The following is a 21,479-nucleotide window of genomic DNA, read 5'->3' as shown; positions in this document are numbered from 1 at the left end:
AATGGTTTAGGATGGTTTAATTCAAGCAGATAACTAAAAGACTGGACTATATTTCAGCTTCCTGGAGAAGAGCCCCTTGGAAGATTAGAGCCATTAGAAAATGCACCTTTGTTGGCATTAGTCCATAAAATGAACAACTGCCTCAGTCAGATGGAACAGTTTCCTGTTAAAGTGCATGACTTCCCTAGTGGAAATGGAACAGGGAGCAGGTAAGGATTAATGCTCAGGTAACAGTTTTGTTGGAAGCTTTTGTTTTCCAAAACTTGTTTCAAACAACAGTAAAAGGACAAGTACCAGTAGAAATACAATTACAAGAGGAGGTAATGGAAACTTCTGACCCTGTTAAACACAAAAGCAATGACACAGTTGTGTTTTTGTTTTTTTTTTCCAGTGGAAGATGGAATATTTTACCAAATGTTTACTTACCATCTTGAAACTTGTCTCACTTAAATTGGGCGTGATAGAGTAACTTTAAATGCAATCTCTAAATTTGCCCTTTAAAAATCCAAATGTCTTCCTTGTCCCCATGTAACAAACACTGGAAACAAGCAATCTATTTATTGCTTAGACACTGATGTTTTTTAGCAGAGTAATTAAATTGCAGAGAGTGTACTACAGTGCTAAACTTTGTTATTCGTATAGGTTCTGTTCTCTAGGATGATAGTGGATTAAGTGATAAGTCTTGCTTGTCAGTAGAGTTTAAAATAGCTGTAGACCTGCCCTGAGTCTTACGATACAGAATACATTTGGAATCCAGCTTGTTAGTTGTGTTTTAAGTAACAGATCTGAGTAACTAAAGACCTGTTCTACAATTTCTTTTCTATGCTTCAGTAAATCAACACTAGAGTTCACATATTATATAACAGTAAGTCTGTTTCAGTAGAGGTTGTGTATAAGTTTTGAAAGTATTTCTGGTGCTGGCTAAAAGCTCTGCAGGAGAGGAGGAGCATTGAAAATGAATTTTCAAAACCTCTTCTTTAGAAAAGTTAGAAATACCAAAGGTCTTCTATGTCTCAGGTAGTAAGGTAGTGTGGAGAATCTTTTTGTCATTAATGGTGACACAACATCCATTATATTAGGTGTTTTGGAGCCTCACACTACAGCATTAACCTAACATTAAAATTCAGTACTTGTGTTTTTGTGAAGCTTAAAATCAATGGGAATTAATGCAGTACACTGATTTCTTATTAGAAGAAATTAGTGTCTCTTTACTGGCTTTCAAATAGTATGTGCTCTGTAATGTGAGAATGCTTCCTTATACACATTATTTTTGTAAAACGTGGGCTATCTACCAAAATTAAAAAGCTGCTAATTACAGAAGCAAAATGTTGCTGTTCTTTTTGATAGAAAATGAAACACAGGAAGCCAGACTGCTGTAGCATTGTTTGACTGCTGGTTTTAATGTGGATTATGTCAGTGAGGATTTTTTGAGGCATTAAGTTTTTTTTGCTTTTATTAGCACCTGTATAGAAGCAGAAGAAATAAGAGGCTTGTTGTATAAAACCAGCTAGCTTTGAGTACGGATAGTTTGGTGAGGTGGAATGTGTATATAAACTGTCCTTGGCAAGGAAAAAACAGAGGAGCTTTCAGGATTTCTCTTCAGGTCCTTATTGAAAAAAAACCATATAAATGAGTACTTGCGTTTTCCATACCCATTTCTGATCCATGTTTCACTGCATGTAAACACAGCTCTAAATCTCCTGTCCCATCAGCTGACCAACTTCAGATTTCAAAGATGGTCAGTATAGGTCATCTTGTAGTCAGACCTGAGGCTGGACTTTCTCTCAATTCGTGTAGCTTCCAGATTTTGTCCAAGTTGGATTCTGGTGTTCTTGTAAAAGAAAACTTTTAATTCTATTTATCCAAACCATTGTAGCTTAGTTTTAGAAAAATAGTCTGACAAATAATTCTCTGAACAAGTAAAATTGTAAATGCATGTATAAGCCTCTTTTAATGCATTTTTAATGCAATTATGGTTGTTAGATTCTTTGTGTAGCAACTTTTTTCACAAATTATTTTGAGTTTTTCTCTTAACAGAGGATCGCAAGCTTTAAAATTCTTCAATACACATCAATTAAAATGCCAACTGCAAAGACATCCAGACTGTGCTAATGTGAAACAGTGGAAAGGTGGCCCTGTGAAGATTGATCCTCTGGCTTTGGTACAAGCCATTGAAAGATACCTTGTAGTTAGAGGTATTTATATATTATAGTGTCATTTGTGTTTTCCTTTTTGGAATAGTTCCTCCTGACAGTGTAGAGTGTGTAAAAACCTGTGAGGATTATGCTGAAGACAAATGGAAGGTACCTATAAATAAATCTTGCTCACAGGGGAGACTAAAGCTATAGAGAATCTTCTGTTTCTGGGACAAACTTCTTCCTGTTGTAAACAGTTCAGTCAAAATACTAACAAGTATAATCTACTTTACTGTCATACTGGCTGTACAAAACTATACTTGGCAGTTTTGATGCCAGGTGTTGTTACTGAAATTTGTTCTTGCAGTTCTGAATATTACTGTTTTTAACTGATGCATTTTGGAACTGTTTTAAAGTTCTAGACATTATAACATTCAGAGTACCAAAGCATTGTTACATTTCATGAAGAAAAGCAAATGAGGATATCTTTCTTTTCTCTTGTCTCAGGCTATGGAAGAGTTAGAGAAGATGATGAAGATAGTGATGATGATGGGTCAGATGAAGAAATAGATGAATCTTTGGTAAGCTTTTGCTCTGGGAGTAAGGGGAGGGCACAGTGTGGGGAGGGGCCTAAAGAAAAGCTATGCAACAAGTTTCCTAACTTGTATGGGTTTTGGGTTTTTTTTGTTCAGGCTGCTCAATTCTTAAATTCAGGGAATGTGAGACATAGATTGCAGTTTTACATTGGAGATCACTTGCTGCCATACAATATGACTGTATATCAAGCAGTCAGGCAGTACAGTTTGCAAGCTGAGGAAGAGAGGGAATCTACAGATGATGAAAGCAACCCATTGGGAAGAGCTGGGATTTGGACAAAAACACACACCATTTGGTAAGTTGCTTAGAGAAATCCAGGAATAACTTCTCCAGTTTCCTAAATGTATATGTGTCAAGAAATTGGGAATATTGCTCTGTTTTCTCTTTTTTTTTTCCCCTTTGAAAACTGGAGCTTTGAATTTCCAAACTTAGTAAGAATTCATTGCTAGCTCCTGGTGTTCTTTCTAGCTCATGAGTAAAGCTGGTGAACAAGAAATGGGAAATTTTAAGTGACACCTGCTAGAAACCATTCTTAGTGTTGGGTAACTAACCACAAACAGTAGAGAATGTGCAGTATGCAAGTAATGGTCAACTTCATACTGATTTTCCCAGTTGATTGCTGTGAAGGTGAATGTATTCTCTGGCCATACTTTGCAAGAAGCATTGACACACGACCATGCTGAACATCTTAATGTTCAGCAGTCTCTTTCTTTTTAACATTTAAATGTAAAGAAAAAAGCACACAAATAAAACCCCACAAAACAACAACCAAAAAACCCCCAAACTTAACCTAACCCTAACTAATGTCAATCGTTTTGGGGTTTTGTTTATACATTTGCCTTCTCTCCTTCCAGTTTATGGAGCAGAAGGGTCTCCATTTTTTTCTCCCCTGTGAAATACTTTGCCTTGGAGGCTGGATCATATCCCAGTGCAGTGTTCTTGTCTCTCTGCTTTTAACTGTCATTCAAGTAAAGTTCTAACTAACTAACACCTTTAAAAGTGCTTTTGTTTCCCTGTAAGGTAGCATTTCAAAGCATACTTTCAACTTTCGGTTACTTTTTAGGTACAAACCTGTGCGAGAGGATGAAGATGGTAATAAGGACTGTGTTGGTGGTAAAAGAGGAAGAGCACAAACTGCTCCCACAAAAACCTCCCCTCGAAATTCTAAAAAACATGATGAATTGTGGCATGGTGAGTGTGGTACCTTGCTATATGCTAGATTTCCTCTCAGTCCTTTCAGAACTTTCACAATGTTTACAAACATTATAGTGTTTCTTTTAAAGCAGATGTAGTATAAAAATTGTAAGTATATTAATCTGCATATTAAAACTAAAAGTAAGATATTTACTGAGTTGTTTAACTAAACTGTTGTCGTTAGGTGAATGCCATGACTAATACTACCTAGGCTCCTAATAATTAAATCTTGGGAAAATTTCAATTGGATTGTTTTGCTAACATGTTGTTTTTTCCTGCTAGATGGTGTATGCCCTTCGGTATTAAATCCTCTGGAAATTTACCTCATATCTACTCCACCTGAAAATATAACATTTGAAGACCCCTCACTAGATGTTATTCTTCTTTTGAGAGTTTTACACGCTATCAGTCGATACTGGTATTACTTGTATGATGTGAGTAGAGCACTTTTAAAATCACTTTGATACTTGGTTCAGGACAGAACCATCTCTAACATCATAACCTTTTCCCCCACCTGCTCCCCCTCAAGAAGACAGAATAATGCAAATACTACCATCTTCCCCTACATGTTTCTCTTAACTCCTGATAAGATGAAGGCTGTAAATTCTTAGTCAGTCATATTTTCTCTGTAGTGTGTTGAACACAATTCCCATGCTTTGTCCTTCCTGAAGTTGAAAGACCACCATTATTCCTGAAAAGAAAATTAGTAGTAAAAATCTACTCAGTCCTTCTTTCGTGTCTTAGACGCTGGATCAACAAAACAGCAATGAAAGTTTTTTTACTTTCCATGATAAGCAAATTAGAAGCATTAAAAATCTTTTTTAACAAAGACTTGTTATTTCTTTTAGCATTTCTCTAACTAGAAATACATTGCTTTTATTAAACACAGAATGCAGTCTGCAAGGAGATAATTCCAACCTCAGAGTTTATCAACAGTAAACTGACAGCAAAAGCAAACAGGCAGCTTCAGGACCCTTTGGTAATTATGACAGGAAACATCCCGACTTGGCTGACAGAACTTGGAAAAACATGGTATGAGTGATTTGCTGTCTCCTGTCTGTAATTGCAGTTCAGTAGGAATCTTGGCTGGGCATCACAGTGCATCATACCTTACAGGACTCCTGAGAGTGCAAAATGTAGTCACAGGAGTCTTGCCAAGTTACATAGTGACACTTGGATGGATGCTTACACCTATATTGCATAGTTTAAATCACGTTCATTTTGATTATTCAGGTGATGTTTTTTCTCCTGTTAAACTGCTTAATGACATTCTTACCATATCACTGTAATTATCTTGGCATATTCAGCATGGTACAAAGGAAAGTATGTTTATTGTTGCTGATAAAAGAATATAAATAATTTTTATAAAGCTGTATACATAGTACTTGGTAGTATCTTGATACAGAGTACCAGCTGTAAAGCTCTTCCACTTGAAAGAATGAGAAATCAGAGTTGACATTCTTGCATTTTTCAAACATGTTAATTGCAGTAGTACTGATGACAACTTACTGTGGAAGTAGTCTAGAGAAACTCTTTGGCTTCATTTTAAAAATAAGATTTCTAACTTCCTTCATAAGCATTCCAGATAACAGATGATGAGCACGAACATATATTAAAGAATTGTAGCAGTATTTGTTCAATAAAACTGCCTTTTCACTTAATGCCAATGGAGGACCACGCTGTTAACATACACATGCCTTTGAGAATAGTGGAAGTGATTACTTAAAGTAAGAAGTTTCTCTGGTAGTCTTTCACAGATTATTTAAAGTATTTTTTGCAAATGGTGGAAGGTAGAATAGTGGTGCTGCTCTAGGCAGGTTGTCATGTCTTCCTGCTGCCCAGTATGGGAGCTTGAGCTTAAATCTTTGATCTGTTAGACTTACTAATTGTAGCACAGTAGTGAACAAGGAATCTTAGTTTCTGATGTAAACTTTGCACAATCAAGGCATTCAAGTATTTTGAGTTACTTTTCAAGAGGAGTTAAAAGCTTCTGGAATTTTTTGTCTCCTTCATATATTGCATTTCTCTAGACTCTTGCTCCTAAGCATTGTAACTAAAAGTAAAGTGTGTTCTGGAGGGCTTCTTTGGGGGGGTAATAAAGCACTAATTTCAGACATACTACATTTTTATTGTGTTTTAAACTAAATTATAGTCAAAGATGCTGGTTGGAACTCAACTGACTAATCCAATACTCTTGCAGCCCATTTTTCTTTCCATTTGATACCCGCCAAATGCTGTTTTATGTGACAGCCTTTGACCGCGATCGAGCCATGCAAAGACTACTGGATACTAATCCAGAAATCAATCAGTCAGATTCTCAGGATAGCAGAGTGGCACCGCGACTGGACAGGAAAAAAGTAAGTACATCTTGTTTAAAATGGAATGAAGAATCTATTTATTTCTATATTGTCTTTAAGAATATCATTGTGAGCAAGACTTAGCTGTAAAACTTGAGAGTTCCGTGGTATAGCGAAGAACGGAGGTGGGTTTAGTTCCTGCAATCCCCCAGCAGAAGGCGCGGTGTCTTCTCCGTGCCGGCCGCATGAGGGCAGGAGGGGCACCCTCGGCCTGCCTGCGCCTCAGCGGGGCCCTAATGTAATTCCTGAAGCTAAACTCCAGTAGTGAGCGCAGAGTTTTAGGTAACATTAGTGCTATTTCCACACACTGGCTTGTAGATCTGTTTTGCTTGATTCTCAGAAGAATTTACAGGATTTAGACCCTTAATAAACAAAAATACTGTCCTAGTATTTTGGGAAGGTAAATCACCTGTCACAACATAATAAAACTAAGCTGTGACTGTGTTCAATTGGAGGGAGTCTTGGATGTCTGCCTTGAATCTGGAGATATATTATCTTAAAATAAGATCTGCTGTATATGCTATATGATCTTGAATACCTGTGGGGAAAAAAGACAAGGAGACATGAGAACCAAATTCAAAAAGAATATGGCTTCCCACATGTAGGAATCCCAGTGCTGTTGGGCTTTTTTGGGTTTCAGCATCTTTATTCTACTTTCTTCTCTACATATTAGTTTGAGGTATACAACATCACATGACAATACTTCTTTGCTGTATCATAGCCCTATTGCCATATTCTTGGCAAAAATAGTACCTCTTAGTTACACTGATATAAATGTAAGGCATTTTTTCTCATTTTATATGGATTACGTTCATTCTAAATAGTTTTCATATAGAAGCAAGAACTGTAATGTCAAAGTATAAACTTAAATTGTTGAACTGTGGAACTATTGGCATGGGGTGGAAAAACATTCATAACTGATTTTTTTTTCCTGTTGTAACTGCCTTGGGAGCTGGGACTTAAAGCCATAATTTCACTACTTAAAACTTCTCTAATGTGTAGCGCACTGTGAACAGAGATGAGCTGTTGAAACAGGCAGAATCTGTGATGCAGGATCTAGGCAGTTCAAGAGCCATGTTGGAAATCCAGTATGAGAATGAAGTAAGTAATATCAATGCAGTCTAATTTAACCCCTTTTTACTGAAGATTAATACAAAACAGCTACAACTTTCATAAAATGGCTTGGTCAGACTGTGTCTTTCACATTGCTGGTGCTAAAGAATTTTATCCTTTCATTATCCCTAATCTGCTTGGTCGTGATTTTTAGTTGCTAGGAGATGCTCTTTCTGATCTAAATTTCATAATCAATCTTTGTCAGCAGAGCTCATTTTTTTTTCTAACTCTTAAGCAAACAGCTGTGTATGTTTCCTCTATAATATGATCATTAGGTGGTTAATACTTTTACTCCACTGTTATTTCCTCTGATATATGGTCTTTCCAGGCTGCCTCTGTCATGTTGTAAATGTTCCTGTAGTTAGGTTCTCTAGATGCTTTTTGCAGTGCAGTCTTCTTTATAGGAAATAATGTATTATATTTCTCAGACTAAGTAGAGATTTTTATATTCAAACTGACCTAATGGACTCACTTATTTACTTATTTATCTCATTCCCTCTCCTCTCCCCTCACCCTCTGTCCTCTGAAGGTTGGCACAGGCCTAGGCCCTACACTAGAGTTCTATGCACTTGTATCTCAGGAACTACAGAGAGCAGACTTAGGCCTTTGGAGGGGAGAAGAAGTGACTTTAGCCAATCCAAAAGGTAATTACTCTACTACCTAATCTATAAATATTGATTAATATGGAATTGATTTTAAGTTGACTTCAATTACGTAAAGAGCACCTCAGTTTGTGGTCAGATAATGTGCCTGATGATAGTGTGTGATTATCTTCATGGGTTTTGTTGGGTTTCTCTGTGTGTTTGATATGGTTGGTGGTTTTTTTTCTGTAAGAAATTTAGGTTAAGATTATCTGAATGCCACTTGCATCTTGAAAGAAACTAGCAGTGTAAGTACTGAACTCTTCCTTTTTCCTTCTTTCTTCCTCAACAGGAAGCCAGGAAGGTACCAAGTACATTCATAACCTTCAAGGCCTTTTTGCACTTCCTTTTGGTAGAACAGCCAAGCCAGCTCACATTGCAAAAGTTAAAATGAAGTTCCGCTTTCTGGGAAAACTAATGGCCAAGGCAATCATGGACTTCAGACTGGTGAGAATAAAATAGAGAATCTTTTCTGAAGGGGTCAAATAAAAGCACTAGCTCTGTTGAGGGATAAAAGCATAAAAGTTAAATGGTATTACTTTCATCTCTAGAAGTAAGGGCAGTCTGGGGGAAGGCAGGGAAGAGAACAGGCATGCAGCTTAATTTTCGTGGGGGGAAAGGGTTGAAGATCTTTACAGTGGCTTTTGAGACCTTATTGTAGAAAGGAAAAGCCATTATCTGCTATGTGTTGCAATCTCTCTCCAGTCTTCTTTCAAGAATGTTTTGGGCTCATTTTCACTCTACTTGGTAGCTTGCTGATTGCTTTAATGTATATGCACTAGGCAGTCACTTGGGTTTTCTTGACTGTAAATTTCTGAGGCAAAACCACTCAGACATGATGTTCTGGTGTGTGCCAGTAGTACGAGAGTATTGTAGATCTGGTCAAGAGATGACTTTTGGAAGACAGTTAATACTAAACAGTTCAATGCTTTGGTTTCCAGGTGGACCTTCCTCTTGGACTTCCTTTTTATAAATGGATGCTACGACAGGAAACTTCCTTGACTTCGCATGACTTGTTCAGTATTGATCCAGTAGTAGCCAAATCAATATATCACCTTGAAGATATTGTAAGACAAAAGAAAAGACTTGAACAGGATAAAACTCAGGTGGGAAAGTAACCCTAAGAATGGAAGAGTGCATCTTTACACGTTTGGATTTTATGAAGTAGCAGTAATTCAGAATGTATCGTAGGGCTTAATACTGATTGTAATATCGATAATTACTTTGTTCTCATACAAAGTAGTTTTAATGTTTATAGATCAGTGGCTAGTAATTTTAAAACAGTCTTTTTGTAAAGTCTAGCATGAGAAATTCATTATGGGATTCTTCTGTGTGATTAAACACAGTCTAGAAATGTCTAAAACTGCCAGATGTTGGCCTAACTTGTTTTGGTTCACTTTAAAAAGATTAACCAACTTAAATATCAGAGGAAAAAAAAAAATCTGTCCTTGCTTCTTGAATAGTCAAAAGGTTTGGATTTTTTACTAGTTGGTTAGTCAAATTTTCAGATTTTCATAGAAGTGCTGTTTATGTAGGGGGGTTTTTTTCCCCCTCTTCACTGAAGAGCTGTATGCAGAACTGATGCAAACTGTCACCATGCATGAGCATTCAGGTTCTTTCAGACATAACATTAATTTTTCAAGGATATCTGCTCTTAGCTGAAAATACCACAGTTCCTTTTGGCAGTAGTGATAAAAGTTCTTCGGCGCACATGCTTTTTTCTAGCATCCAATGTTAATAGATGGTAGGAAGTAATAACCTAATTTATACTCTTAGTATATCTGCTTTGTTACTAGCGAAATTATTGCAAGCTTGTGGGTCTTTGTTCCTCTTTACCTTACTGTCTCACTCTCTCTCCTTGGTCACTGCTTTTAATTTCCCAAGAGTTTGAAAAACCTGAAACCTGGTGGATGAAAGCTGAAAAATGTAAATATGCATGCCAAATATGAATGCCATTAACTGTCCTAAGGAAAAACCAGCCTCTGAGCCATAGCATATTTCACATTTCCTTTTCTTGCCAGTAGTATTTTCTAGATAGTTTGTCTTCTGGGATATTACAGAATTCCAAAACTGCTAGAAAAAAGTGTACTCTTGTGATCTTTCCAGGTTATCCACTAAGCTTGTTTATCTGTTTGTCTTGGTTTCCTGTTATGTATGAAAACTACAGAAGGAAAGCAAGCAGTTTTAATGTTTTTAACAACAGTTTTAACGGTAGTACTCTTACAGAAATGTCTGCTTAGTCAAAGATGCTTTAGAAGTCATAACTTTTGGATAAGTTTATTTGAATTAACTGTTCTCATTGCTTTTCACTTCCAATTTTTTAGACCAAAGAAAGTCTACAGTATGCATTGGAGGCTCTGACTATGAATGGCTGCTCAGTGGAAGATCTAGGGCTGGACTTCACACTTCCTGGGTTTCCCAATATAGAGCTGAAAAAAGGGGGAAAAGATACACCGGTCACTATCCACAATTTAGAAGAGTATCTCAGAGTATGTAAAAGCAAACCTATCACTCAAATTCTTTGTTCTTCCTCCCAGGTAGTTTGTTTCCATATATATTTCAGTTCATTCTCATGAGATAGGCACAACATAATTTTCGTACTTATCACTTCTCTTCTGTACTAGGTTATTATTACTACACTAAAACTGTTAGAATCTAATTGCACCTGACTTGAAAATTGTGTAGTATAAAAAAGTGTGGTTTGTGAGAAGTTTGGCTTTTTGGAGAAAGTGTTGTAAGTGGATTCATTTGAGCAGTGGAATTTCAGAATATTTTAACAAGTTTCCACATCTGGTTTTGATGATTTTTTTATGAGTAGTGATTTAGCAAATTCTTTAGCAGTAGTGATCTAGCATCTGCTACTCAGTGGCCTTTGAACTGCTATAATAGTAGTGTAACTTCTTTGGGCTCAGACTTAACAAAACATCAGCAGTTGTGAGTCAAAATTAGAGCAGTAGTTTTTTTGTCCAAAAAACCAAAACCAAACCAAGAAAAACCCCAAGGAAAACTGAACCAGTCAACCAAAGAACCCCAAACACGTGTAAAAAAACCCCAAACCCTAGAGAGAATGGGTAAGGAAAAGATAACAAAACAATGTCAGAATAAATTGACAGTCCACCTGTGTATTGATTCCTATATCAAAAGGGACATAAGGCATAGAAAAACAGAAGGTTGATACTGCTGAACAAAGGTAGGATGCTGTTTATGTCTAAGAAAGGGATAAAGGGAATCTATTTATAACAGTTTGGAAAAGAGATGGGGAAAGATGGGAAGAATGTGATACTATATGAGACTTGATGTGAAAGAAGTAGAAAAGATTTCAGAGGGAAAATTAGTATGCTCTCCATCACAAGTATGATGAATTGCATTTTAGAAACAGTATATTGATCAGCTGGCCTGTACAGCTCCCTGTGGGTCAGCTGCCCTGCTCTTGAACATATCATTTTCATTAAAATCTTACGTGAGGATTAACATGAAAAGTAGTTTATAAAGCTGGAATATCCTACTGTTGCTTTTCATGCCTCTCCTGCCTTCATGTCATTGTTCCCTCTGTCTCCTTTTTTTTCCCCCAAGGACAGTTCCCACAGGAGCTGCCTTTATCAGAAGGTAGAACTGCTTCAATTACTAATATAGTGAAAGATTTTATTCTCTATCTATTTTTTTTGTCTTTTTTTTTTCCCCTCTTCTCCCCTGTACTATAAAGGGGCCACCTTGCTTGTTGTGTGAACAAAATTTGTGAACAAAAAGTTTCAGTAGTAGAATTTTGTCTAGCAATTTGATCTTCTCTTTGAATCTGCAAGAAACAGTGTAGCTTAAGTATACCACATGTTCATGATCATAAAAAGTAATCACAGTCGTAGGTAAGCAACTCTGCTGTTAGAATAGCCATAGAATATTCTATGTCGTAGAAGAGTTTTTTGTGCTGCTGGTGTTTACTACCTTCCTCTTCAGTATAAAACCTGGTGTATGAAAGTTGTGGAATGTATCTTGCCTGAAATTCAATGCCTGACTCTTCTGTAGGAAAACTTATCAGCAGATCCTAATGAGCTTTCATATCTGAGAGCTTTCTGGAACCAGTAACTCTTCAGTTATTGGGATGGGGTTAAATTCTTGCTTCAGGACTCCAGCAGGACCTATGAACTTCTTAATCCTATTCAGATGCATCCATAGATGACTTTAACCAGCACCAGAGACCAGAGCTTTAAACACATTTTAAAACTCGTAGTTCTGTGTTGACAACACAGCTTTTATAACCAGCCCTCGTTTCCTGCTGGAGTTGAGGGTATCCAAGGCAAGTGTAATCATCAATAGCACTGACTGACAAAAGAATCTGAACTTGGCCTGCAATCTGCCATGTAAAATATCTTAATTTAGTGGAGAAATACTGGCTGCAGGAGATTTATTTAAAAGAACTCTGGTCTCATTTGTGTCATATGCCCTTCCTCCCCCCACCACTGATTGTTGTTTCAGTATGTGCTGTCCACTTTAGAAGCTAATTTAATGCTGATGAGGTAACTGCAGATACAAAACCAAAACAAAACAGAAGAATTGCACTCAAAAAGCCTAGATTATTGTCTTACTGTCTTTTGCATCACGATTCTTAACCATATTCCAGTAACTTGAAATGAAGTTATTGTTCCTATGTATTCTTGCAATATTAAGCTACCTAATATATCAAATGGGCTAAAGTTACTTTTTAAAAACTTAATATTAGAATAGGGACCCATATATTTCCACGGGAGAGATTAAGATAATACTGCCAATGATGCCCTATGGATTTCTGCTTCAGTTGCTGCATTTTAAATGGTGTAGAGAGAGAACACCTAGGTTAGGCTTCTAAAAACAACAAATGTTCAGATTAACTTTATATTCTTTTGTTAAATAGGTTCAGTTTAACCAGCTATTCTGAGATCTGTTTATTTGTTTTGTTGAAAACAAAGGCAAATAAGTTGTTTAAATTCTGCATGATGTTCATGTTAAGGGTAATCTAAATTATGAATTAAGGCAGAATGAGGCAATGCTGTAGAGCAGCTCCATGAATCAATGTGCACCCTGTGGTAGCTCCAATGAGCATATGGCTGGACTGCTGGAGTTTGGTGTCTGTACTTGTACTCTTTTGTACAGGAGTCATCCCTGCATGCTTCCTTTGTTCAAATGGCTTTTTTTTAATTTTATTTTTTTTCCCTTTTCCTGCAGTTGGTTATATTCTGGGCACTAAATGAAGGTGTTGCCAGACAGTTTGACTCCTTCAGAGATGGATTTGAGTCGGTCTTCCCCCTTAGTCATCTTCAGTACTTCTATCCTGAGGAGGTTGGTGAAAGTGTTTTTGCTGCTGCTTTTATAACCTTTACCTGCATGTATGGGTAGTCTTAACCTGGGTGCAGGGCATATGTGGCAATCTGATGACATTGCATTTCTGAGGCGTGTTAGTAAAACTTGAGTGTTCCTGAAATTGCACACTTAACTGATAAAGATTTCTCTGTTCAGTAGTCATTTATTTAATGCTTTTATTATGAACCGCTCAATTTTCTTTAAAATTGTGTGTATCCAGCTTTTCTGAGAAGCGCTTTAATTTATGTATCATACTTTATTTCTCTGTGTTGGTCTCTAGTTCCTTGTGTTGCAGTACCTCTGAATAGTTACAGATAGATGTGGATGCTACCTGGATCTTCTGTTAATAAAACAAGTAGTCAGCTGTTCAGCAAAGCTTCAGGCAGTAAGAAGAGATTCAGATGAAGGGGAAAAGAATAAGGATAGATGGTCTTCTTTATTGTCACCATCAATTTCCTTGTAAAATGCTCACACTCTTAAGTGGACTGAATTGAGTCACAATTATGGTTTTCTGGACTAGAAGAGAGAATGTTTTATTCTTCTTTGAGGAAGTCTCTTTGAAGACTGTACTTTGAGGGCTTTGTTTACCTTTATGAACTCGGACCTTTGACACTTTAAGAACAAGCATTAAAGCACACTCTGGAATGAGTTAGCCCAGCCTTTGTGGTACTCTGGTGTTCCTGGTGCTTTGCAATGCAAAGAGGAACACTTACTCCCTGCTGTTTAATTTTACAGTTGGAGCAGCTGCTGTGTGGCAGCAAGACAGACACTTGGGATGCAAAGACTTTAATGGAATGTTGCAGGCCTGATCACGGTTATACACATGACAGGTAATATGTTACCTTTTTAAATAAACAGGAAACCAAAACAGTAGAAAATACATATTTGTAAATAATCTTCATACACTGCTATTCAAGCTAAAGGAATTATAGGATATTTATTTGAAAATATTCATACTGCACTGAACATGAATCTGATGCAATTATTTTAACTATAAACAAAATAATATTCTCTTGGTTCTTTTCCCTTCTCAGTCGAGCAGTGAAGTATCTCTTTGAAATTCTCAGTAGTTTCGATAGTGAGCAGCAAAGACTGTTTCTTCAGTTTGTGACAGGCAGCCCCAGACTGCCTGTAGGAGGTAGGTTTTCCTTATTACATATTGCTGTGCATTAAATCACTGTTAGTGATGTATTTCAGAATAAGATGGTTACTTCAGTATAGGAAAAAATTCCTTAACACTTACGTGTTTGAGAGATTCATATAGTCTCACATTCTTAATTTCAGAAGTGGCTGGGCAGGCTTCAGGTATAATTCTTATAACCTTTGTGTTAATCTCATGACACTTCCTTCAGTTGACTCTCCAGGTTTAAATTGTTGCCAGAAAGTCTGTCAGAGGGCAAGAGAGAGTTCAAAATTTAAATAAAGCTCCTAGAGGGGCATTAAGTTATGATGACAGACTTATGCATTGTAACCTGAAAACAACAGTCTCCTTTCTAGAAAGGAGACAATACTTAGCGTAGGATTAATCTTACTTAATTTCTCCCCGTTTTGAATTTCAGCATTTAGGTAAGAGGCAGTGCAGGTAAACAGAGAAATTTGCTGTCTTTGCTAGGGACCAGTGTAGAACACACATTTTACTGTATTCTCAGATGAGTGCTTTGCAAGTCAAAACAGAATTCATGCATCTGTTCTGCTATTTACATTCTTTGGGATCTGGGGGAAAGACTTGATCATTCTTTTTCTAAGTATTTTTGGGAGCTCTTTTATGGAGAGACAGTGCAGATACAATTGAGTGTTAGGAGTATAAAAATCTTAGCTGGATAAGATAAGAAAAAGAAAAGATAAGAAAAATAAGGTACTACAGTCACAGATAATTCCTGAGAATCTTCAAAAATATGTGTGAAGCCAAAAAACTCTTAAAAATATTATTATTGGGATAGAATTTTTACACATGCAGAACACAATTAAGAGTAGATTAATCCAGCTTATTCCTTTATTTTAAATTCATCTTGGAAAATTAATCTGCAGGCAGGATTTTAGGTATTTTTTAGCTCACTGTGCAGCTTTATGAAGCCATATTCTAAACTTTTAAAGGTTGAGGGGAAATCAGTTGTGCGATGTGTTCTTCTGTCACTGGGGGATGTCTGCAGTCAGCTGTGGGTGTTCAGGAGGAGCAACCTGAGGAGCAGCCATTCTGAATGTCTTTTCTCATTAATAGGTTTCCGAAGTTTGAATCCTCCCTTGACGATTGTACGGAAGACATTTGAGTCCACAGAGAATCCCGATGATTTCTTACCCTCAGTAATGACTTGTGTGAACTATCTCAAATTGCCGGACTATTCAACTATTGAGATAATGCGTGAAAAACTCTTGATAGCTGCAAGAGAAGGGCAGCAGTCATTCCATCTTTCCTGATCACAATGAAAAATGCAATGTCTGCCTGTTACAGCAAAAGAGAAACTCATGATTCTTTTCTAAATATATCACCTGAGTCAAGGAAACGTGTTACGCCTTCTTGTTGTAGAAAAACGGCTTGCAGATTATAAACAAAGACACTTGGTTGATATTCATTAAAAGCCCCTATGGACTTAAAGTGATCAGGCCCTAAAAGTTGTTGTGACAAGGTTTCTTTAGCAAGTTCTTGTTTAAATTATCATTTATTTGATGAGTGAAGTTTTTAACTTGCTTTGCTGTGTGAAATTTAAAAAGGGATGTTTTTCCAGGCTGGAACAATAAATGTCGCTGTGCAGTTTAATACTGGGCTGTGTGTATCCATCTAGCTAAGTCTGAAGTTTTTCCTCCAAAGACAACTTTTGTACATAAGTACAGAAATTAAAATACACCATGTATTTGACGAATCTAGTTTAGTAGACTAGTTCTGTGTACCCTCACCTGCCTCTAATTTTACCCATCCTCATGTATTGTCTGATGTGCAATTCACTTGGTTCTTTTTGTGTGCAGCATTCAACAATTGTTACGTTTTGGTTAGCATGGGCATTTAACTGCTCCATGCCTCTTTCTCTGATTAAGATAATTTAAATTTTACTGAAATCAAATATATATTGTCAATATAACTCAGCCTTTGTAACTAGGTAGAACCTTTCTTATAGCATAGTTTTACTGTAGTGGTAGGTTATAATGGCGACAGTCGTTACCAGAGCGCTCCAGAGCTGTTTACACAGTGATTCAGGCAGCAAAAGCCTCGTACTGGAGGTGAGGAAGAATTACTTCTTTCATGTAGTTGAAGTCCAACAGCTTGGGCTGGCCAGTGTGTATTGTGGTAAGGCCCAGAGCATTTCGAATTGATGTAAAGTTTTTTTAAAAGACAAATTAGTTGTTTCATTCCCTGTTTGAGTAAACAGTTTTCCTGTTCTTGATCTAAGTTCCTGGCTAATTTTGTAGTTTTTTCTCCTTTTTATTTTTCTTTTTTTCTTTCCCCCCAGTGCTAGCTTGGAACAAGCAGTTCAGCCTTTGTCTTTTGACACAGATAAAGCACCTGTAAGCAATGCTCTGTCCAACTGTTTTATGTGCTGATTTCTCAAATCTGCAATAATTTACTTCATCAGGTTAATGTTTTTACCTGAATATAAATAAAAAAGTTTGCTTCACCTTTTTGTTCATAGTTTTGTACTGTATGCCTAAAGCTCAATTGTGTAAATTACTGTAATGCAAGTAAATCATCCTAAATCTACTTGGCTAACAACCTGCAACTTGTGGATGATTTACTACTAAAACAAGACCTTTTAAGATCTCCAACTTTGAGGGAAATTTTTTTCCTTTCTATGGGTTCAAAAAATGGGGAATTACAAATATTCCTGAGATGTACCTGCTACATAGTTAATCTTTATGAAAATGTGATAGTTACTTTTATTCAACTTTGAGAAATCAAAATTCCTTTCAGTGCTTAGAAATTGTTAAATTCTGGCTAATCAGGCTAGTTATTTCCCCTAAACTAACAAGTTTTCTTTTATCCAGCTGAAGAACTCGTACTTCCAGAACATGTAATGGACATTCTTCCGGTGAACATTCACAGAATTACCTGTGCTTGCTCAGACCAGTGCCACTGAAATGTAATACAGACCTGTCATGAGCATGAGTAGAATGTGAAATCCTTGCACAAAGAACCTGATAACTGAACAGTTTTTTATTACCGTATTAAACCCGACCGATGGCGCTTCACCCTGTACATACAATAACGGTAGCGCACAGTGCGGCATAGTTTTCATCCAACTTCAAGGCAGTGTTTAAACTATGGACTGGTGTTTAAATTGTTCTGATAACTTGATCAAACTGAGCACAAACAAGTGTTTATAGTGTGTGGATAGCAATTTGTTCTTTTTTAAGGTTCTATATTTTAAAAAAACTGACTTGTGTAAAAAAAAAAGAAAAAAGCTAATATTTTGTATTAAAATATCATGTGTATTGATACTTTTTTTTACCCATGTTGTCTCCCTCTAGAATCTGGCTTTCATTGACTTGGAAATTTTGAGGAGCTTTCAGATTTCATATCTAGCCTTTATGTAACTGTTCCAGTGGGAAAATAAGTTGTTGGTTGCCTGTTTCAAAAGGAAGGAAAAAACAAGTACCTGTGGTGATATGATTTTGGTTGTTCTGGCTGTCATTTTCAGCACAGACTAAGGTTTTAGTTTGCCTGAAAAGTGAATGAAACCCTTTTGGGTGACACTTCTTTTTTCCTACCAAGGTCAGTTTACAGTGTATTAGGAGAGCAGTCTGGTTTAAACGGTAAAGATAGTAAATTATAAGAGTAAACTGAGAAGTCACATTTTGCATGACTGCAGTACTGTCCTGCAAACAAATGTATCTGAGAGTAGTTCAGAACAAGTGGAGGGGTGGGGCAAGACCTTAAGGATTCCTCCTTTTCAGGAATTTTGGATTAGGGGAAAGCTCACTAAAATCAATCCGTGGGTGTGTGTAGTCATCTCAGTACTGCACTGCTTTGTATACCATTAAAAGGTATAATAAAAGGTACAATCAGAAGTCTTATCTTTTAAAATAGATGAGCTTTTTAGCATGGTAAGTTCAACTGGTGTTCGGTAACACCACTAGTTACTGTTTTGAATGAGTTTCGTGTCCTTCTGTGTTAGCAAGAGTAGCAAAAAATCATGGATGAAAGGGCCATCCAAGCACTGATAGCTGCTACTGAACTTGTGCAGTATTTTTTTGTTGCTGTTAGACGTTGGCTTTTTACCAAAATCTCTTGTGTAGGGAACACTTTAGTGTCCCGTCTGATGTGAATTAGTTACAGTGCTTCTTCATGTTCTCTAGGAATATGCACAAGAATTAATTCCAGTCATCTGGAAAGTCCCCATGTCCACTGCCAAATTTGATCAGATACTCCAATTTCCATATGCAGACTGCTTGCATGATTGAATTGTTGAGATTCTTCCTTCTTTCCCGTCAGTCATGTGTTTTATTTTCTTCTATCTCCTTCCCCTTACTGAGCTCTCCTCTGATGTGAAGGTGGGTGCCTCAGGGACTGGTGAAATTCCAGGTGCCTGTGACACTTGTGCCCTCCCTTGTGGCCCCTGCTGGAGGTAGGTCTTATCCTCTAAAGAGTTCCTGGGCCCCAGCCCACCTGTCTTCACAGGAGTAGTGCCAGTTCCCATCCTCTGAGCAGCCTGTACTCTGCAGAAGCAGGAAATAAGGGCCTACCTGCCTTGAGAGAGAATGCCATGGTTTCAATGTGAACGTGCCTCCCCCAGGCCAAAACTTTGCTATAGCTAAAGCTGTTGGCAGAATGGAGAAAAATGAAAAGCCTTGCTGAAATGGATTATGGAAATGCTGAAATTGGAAGGGGAGGTAAAATCTGCTGATGGTTGAGCCTTTTCAGGGCTTGCCCTGTCTTTCTCCTACTTTCCTTTCCTGGTCTCTTGATTGCTTGAACTGCAAAAGATCTGTGCTACGTGACCTCTTCCTGTGATCCTGCAGGACCTTCCTACTGTGTGTTCCCAGCTTACTGTATCTCTCCCACTGCATTGTGTTTTTAGGAGCTTTTCTCAGGTGGGTGTAGGTGGTTGCCCAAGAGTAGGAGTGGTTGCCCCAGCCCAGTGCAGCAGCACCAGCTGCACAGGCAATGTTTGATCAGAACGTTGGTGCCTGTTTGTACAGCAGATGGGAAACAAATTCCATCCTCTGCTGCCTGTGACTGACAGTGAATGGCTCAAGGAACGACTGATGCCTCTAGAGGAATACCATGCCCTTGGCTCCTGGTACTGAAATGTGCCTGTATTGATCAGGTATGAAGCTGCTTTGGGGGCAGAGGGAGGAACAGATCCTGGGTCCCTTCCTTTCCTGTGTGTGCCTGGGGACTAATGATGTCTTGTGCTGTAAGCAGAACTAAGCAGAGGGGAAGTAGTTAAGACACATCCAGTGTTTTCAAGGCACTAGATTAGAGTTCCTGATAACTCCAGATATAGTTTGGCAGCAGCTTCCAGAAAACTGCTTCAAAGAGGAAAAAAGAGAAGAACAAAATGCCACAACAAGACACAAAACCCCAAAACCACCCTAAAAAGTGTAACAGGAAGCATGAAAGCGCCTTTCCCACCCACCCTGCACAAAGGTGGGAGGAATTCCTAAGACCTGTGCTATTTTCCCATAGTTAGGGAGAACACTGAGGAGCTCAAGCTGGAAGCAGTATGTTGGGGTAAAGCAGCACAGGTACTGTGGGTTTGGTCTTGTCTGCCTCTGTCCTGTTTCCCCTCCTGCCCCTCCCTTTAGGATTAGGACTGCTGAAACCCCATAAAAGACAGAAGCAGATAATCCTGGGGCACGATGTGCAACAGCAACCACTCTACCCTCTTGCCTGAGAACAGGGAGAGGTGGAAGGAGCAGGTTTCCCTTTGTTAAAGGTAAGCTTACACACTGAAAGCCATGGCAGGTTCATGCTCTGGAGATATTTAGACATACTGCAGTTTTCCCATCTCAACAGCTATTTCCCAGATTATTTTACTCTTCCTTTAGCTGCTATCCACGGTGTTCTAGCCTAAATACAGGCCTGATCTGACTGTGGCTTGGCTGTTCTTGGGATTTCTTGCATGCAGAAGCCTCTTTGGCAGGCAGGATGATGCAAGCAGTGATCCAGAAATAGTTAGCCATTCTAAGAGGCATTTTATCTCCAAGCCTCTTCTTCCTGCCCTTTTTACAGATTATTGCTTCAATGTATCAAAACTGTCAAGACACTGGCTAAACAGTGAAAACTTCCTAGCTGATTACTTTTTTTCCCCCCCACAATGTTTCCCATAGTCTGTGCTATTCTACTCAGGGAAAAAAAAAAAAAAAAAATCTTTATGCCTTCACTTTGTAGCTTGGCATGCTTAATTTACTGGAAGTATTGATGTTACTAACCATTCAGAAAGGTTTCCCACAGTTTTAATACTACTTTGATAGGCAAAGGAGCAGCCCTTGTTCTGGGGCACTAAAACTACAGATGCTATGTGAAAGGGGAGAAAACGTCATTTTAAAACTTAATCAAACAGCAAAATTATTCCACCTTTAGTAACACTGGGTTCTAAGAGTGGTAATTTCCAATTTATGGCCAGCAGTACTGGCTTCTTCTGCTGGACCAGAAGTGGGGAGAAAAGGGAGAAACTGGCTGGAGGGCAGCTCTGCTGGGAAGACTGAGCCCTGGTCATCACTGTGCCCTGGCAGCCAGGGAAGGCAGCAGCATCACACAGTGCAGATAGGAGCATAGCTGGTGAATCAGGGGAAGGGATTATTTCCTTTGCTTCAAATCCCCAGAGGAGAGATTGTGCAGTCCCCATGGATTTTTTAGGACCCAACTGGATATATGTTTGTTTCATTAAAACATACTACAATTCTAAAATGAGCTCTCTTTAGAATTTAAAGTCAGAACCGTATGTAGGCGTTTACTGATGACAGCATCAAGCTAAAATGATATGCATCTTACCCTTGCACTGTTTCGTGCTACATCAGTCTCATCAATTGAAGTAAATTCAATGGGAGAAATTTATATGCAGAGAGAAAGGTTTTCTAAATTTTCTGATAAAATAAATGAAAAATACAAGGGTCTTAGTTTCAGCTGCAATTATGGGTAATCTCCACTTCAGAACACTCTGTTTCAACTGGATGAA

At 37.9% G+C, this 21,479-nt stretch overlaps 1 protein-coding gene across 9 annotated transcripts in view; it reads left to right on the top strand.

The window, feature by feature from the left end:
- Positions 1-16,123, top strand: part of TRIP12 (thyroid hormone receptor interactor 12) — a 78,925-nt gene extending 62,802 nt beyond the window's left edge. For 7 of the 9 annotated variants that reach the window (XM_082288236.1, XM_082288242.1, XM_082288241.1 and 4 more), the window contains 17 exons: positions 58-209; positions 2,023-2,195; positions 2,643-2,716; positions 2,828-3,027; positions 3,796-3,923; positions 4,209-4,360; positions 4,816-4,958; positions 6,127-6,283; positions 7,286-7,384; positions 7,926-8,040; positions 8,330-8,484; positions 8,979-9,143; positions 10,362-10,526; positions 13,234-13,347; positions 14,104-14,198; positions 14,403-14,506; positions 15,587-16,123. In XM_082288236.1, coding sequence (XP_082144362.1) covers positions 58-209; positions 2,023-2,195; positions 2,643-2,716; positions 2,828-3,027; positions 3,796-3,923; positions 4,209-4,360; positions 4,816-4,958; positions 6,127-6,283; positions 7,286-7,384; positions 7,926-8,040; positions 8,330-8,484; positions 8,979-9,143; positions 10,362-10,526; positions 13,234-13,347; positions 14,104-14,198; positions 14,403-14,506; positions 15,587-15,783 — 2,388 coding nt within the window. In that variant the 3' untranslated portion in view covers positions 15,784-16,123. The remainder of the gene's footprint in view (positions 1-57; positions 210-2,022; positions 2,196-2,642; positions 2,717-2,827; positions 3,028-3,795; positions 3,924-4,208; positions 4,361-4,815; positions 4,959-6,126; positions 6,284-7,285; positions 7,385-7,925; positions 8,041-8,329; positions 8,485-8,978; positions 9,144-10,361; positions 10,527-13,233; positions 13,348-14,103; positions 14,199-14,402; positions 14,507-15,586) is intronic. The other 2 variants (XM_082288243.1, XM_082288239.1) reach the window with 1 other exon arrangement.
- Positions 16,124-21,479: the final 5,356 nt, after the last annotated feature.

Source organism: Coloeus monedula (assembly GCF_965178545.1).
Source record: "Coloeus monedula genome assembly, chromosome: 10".
NCBI classification, from domain to species: Eukaryota; Metazoa; Chordata; class Aves; order Passeriformes; family Corvidae; genus Coloeus; species Coloeus monedula.
The sequence above is the reverse complement of the archived record's forward strand: the minus strand, read 5'-3'. Positions and strand labels throughout refer to the sequence as shown.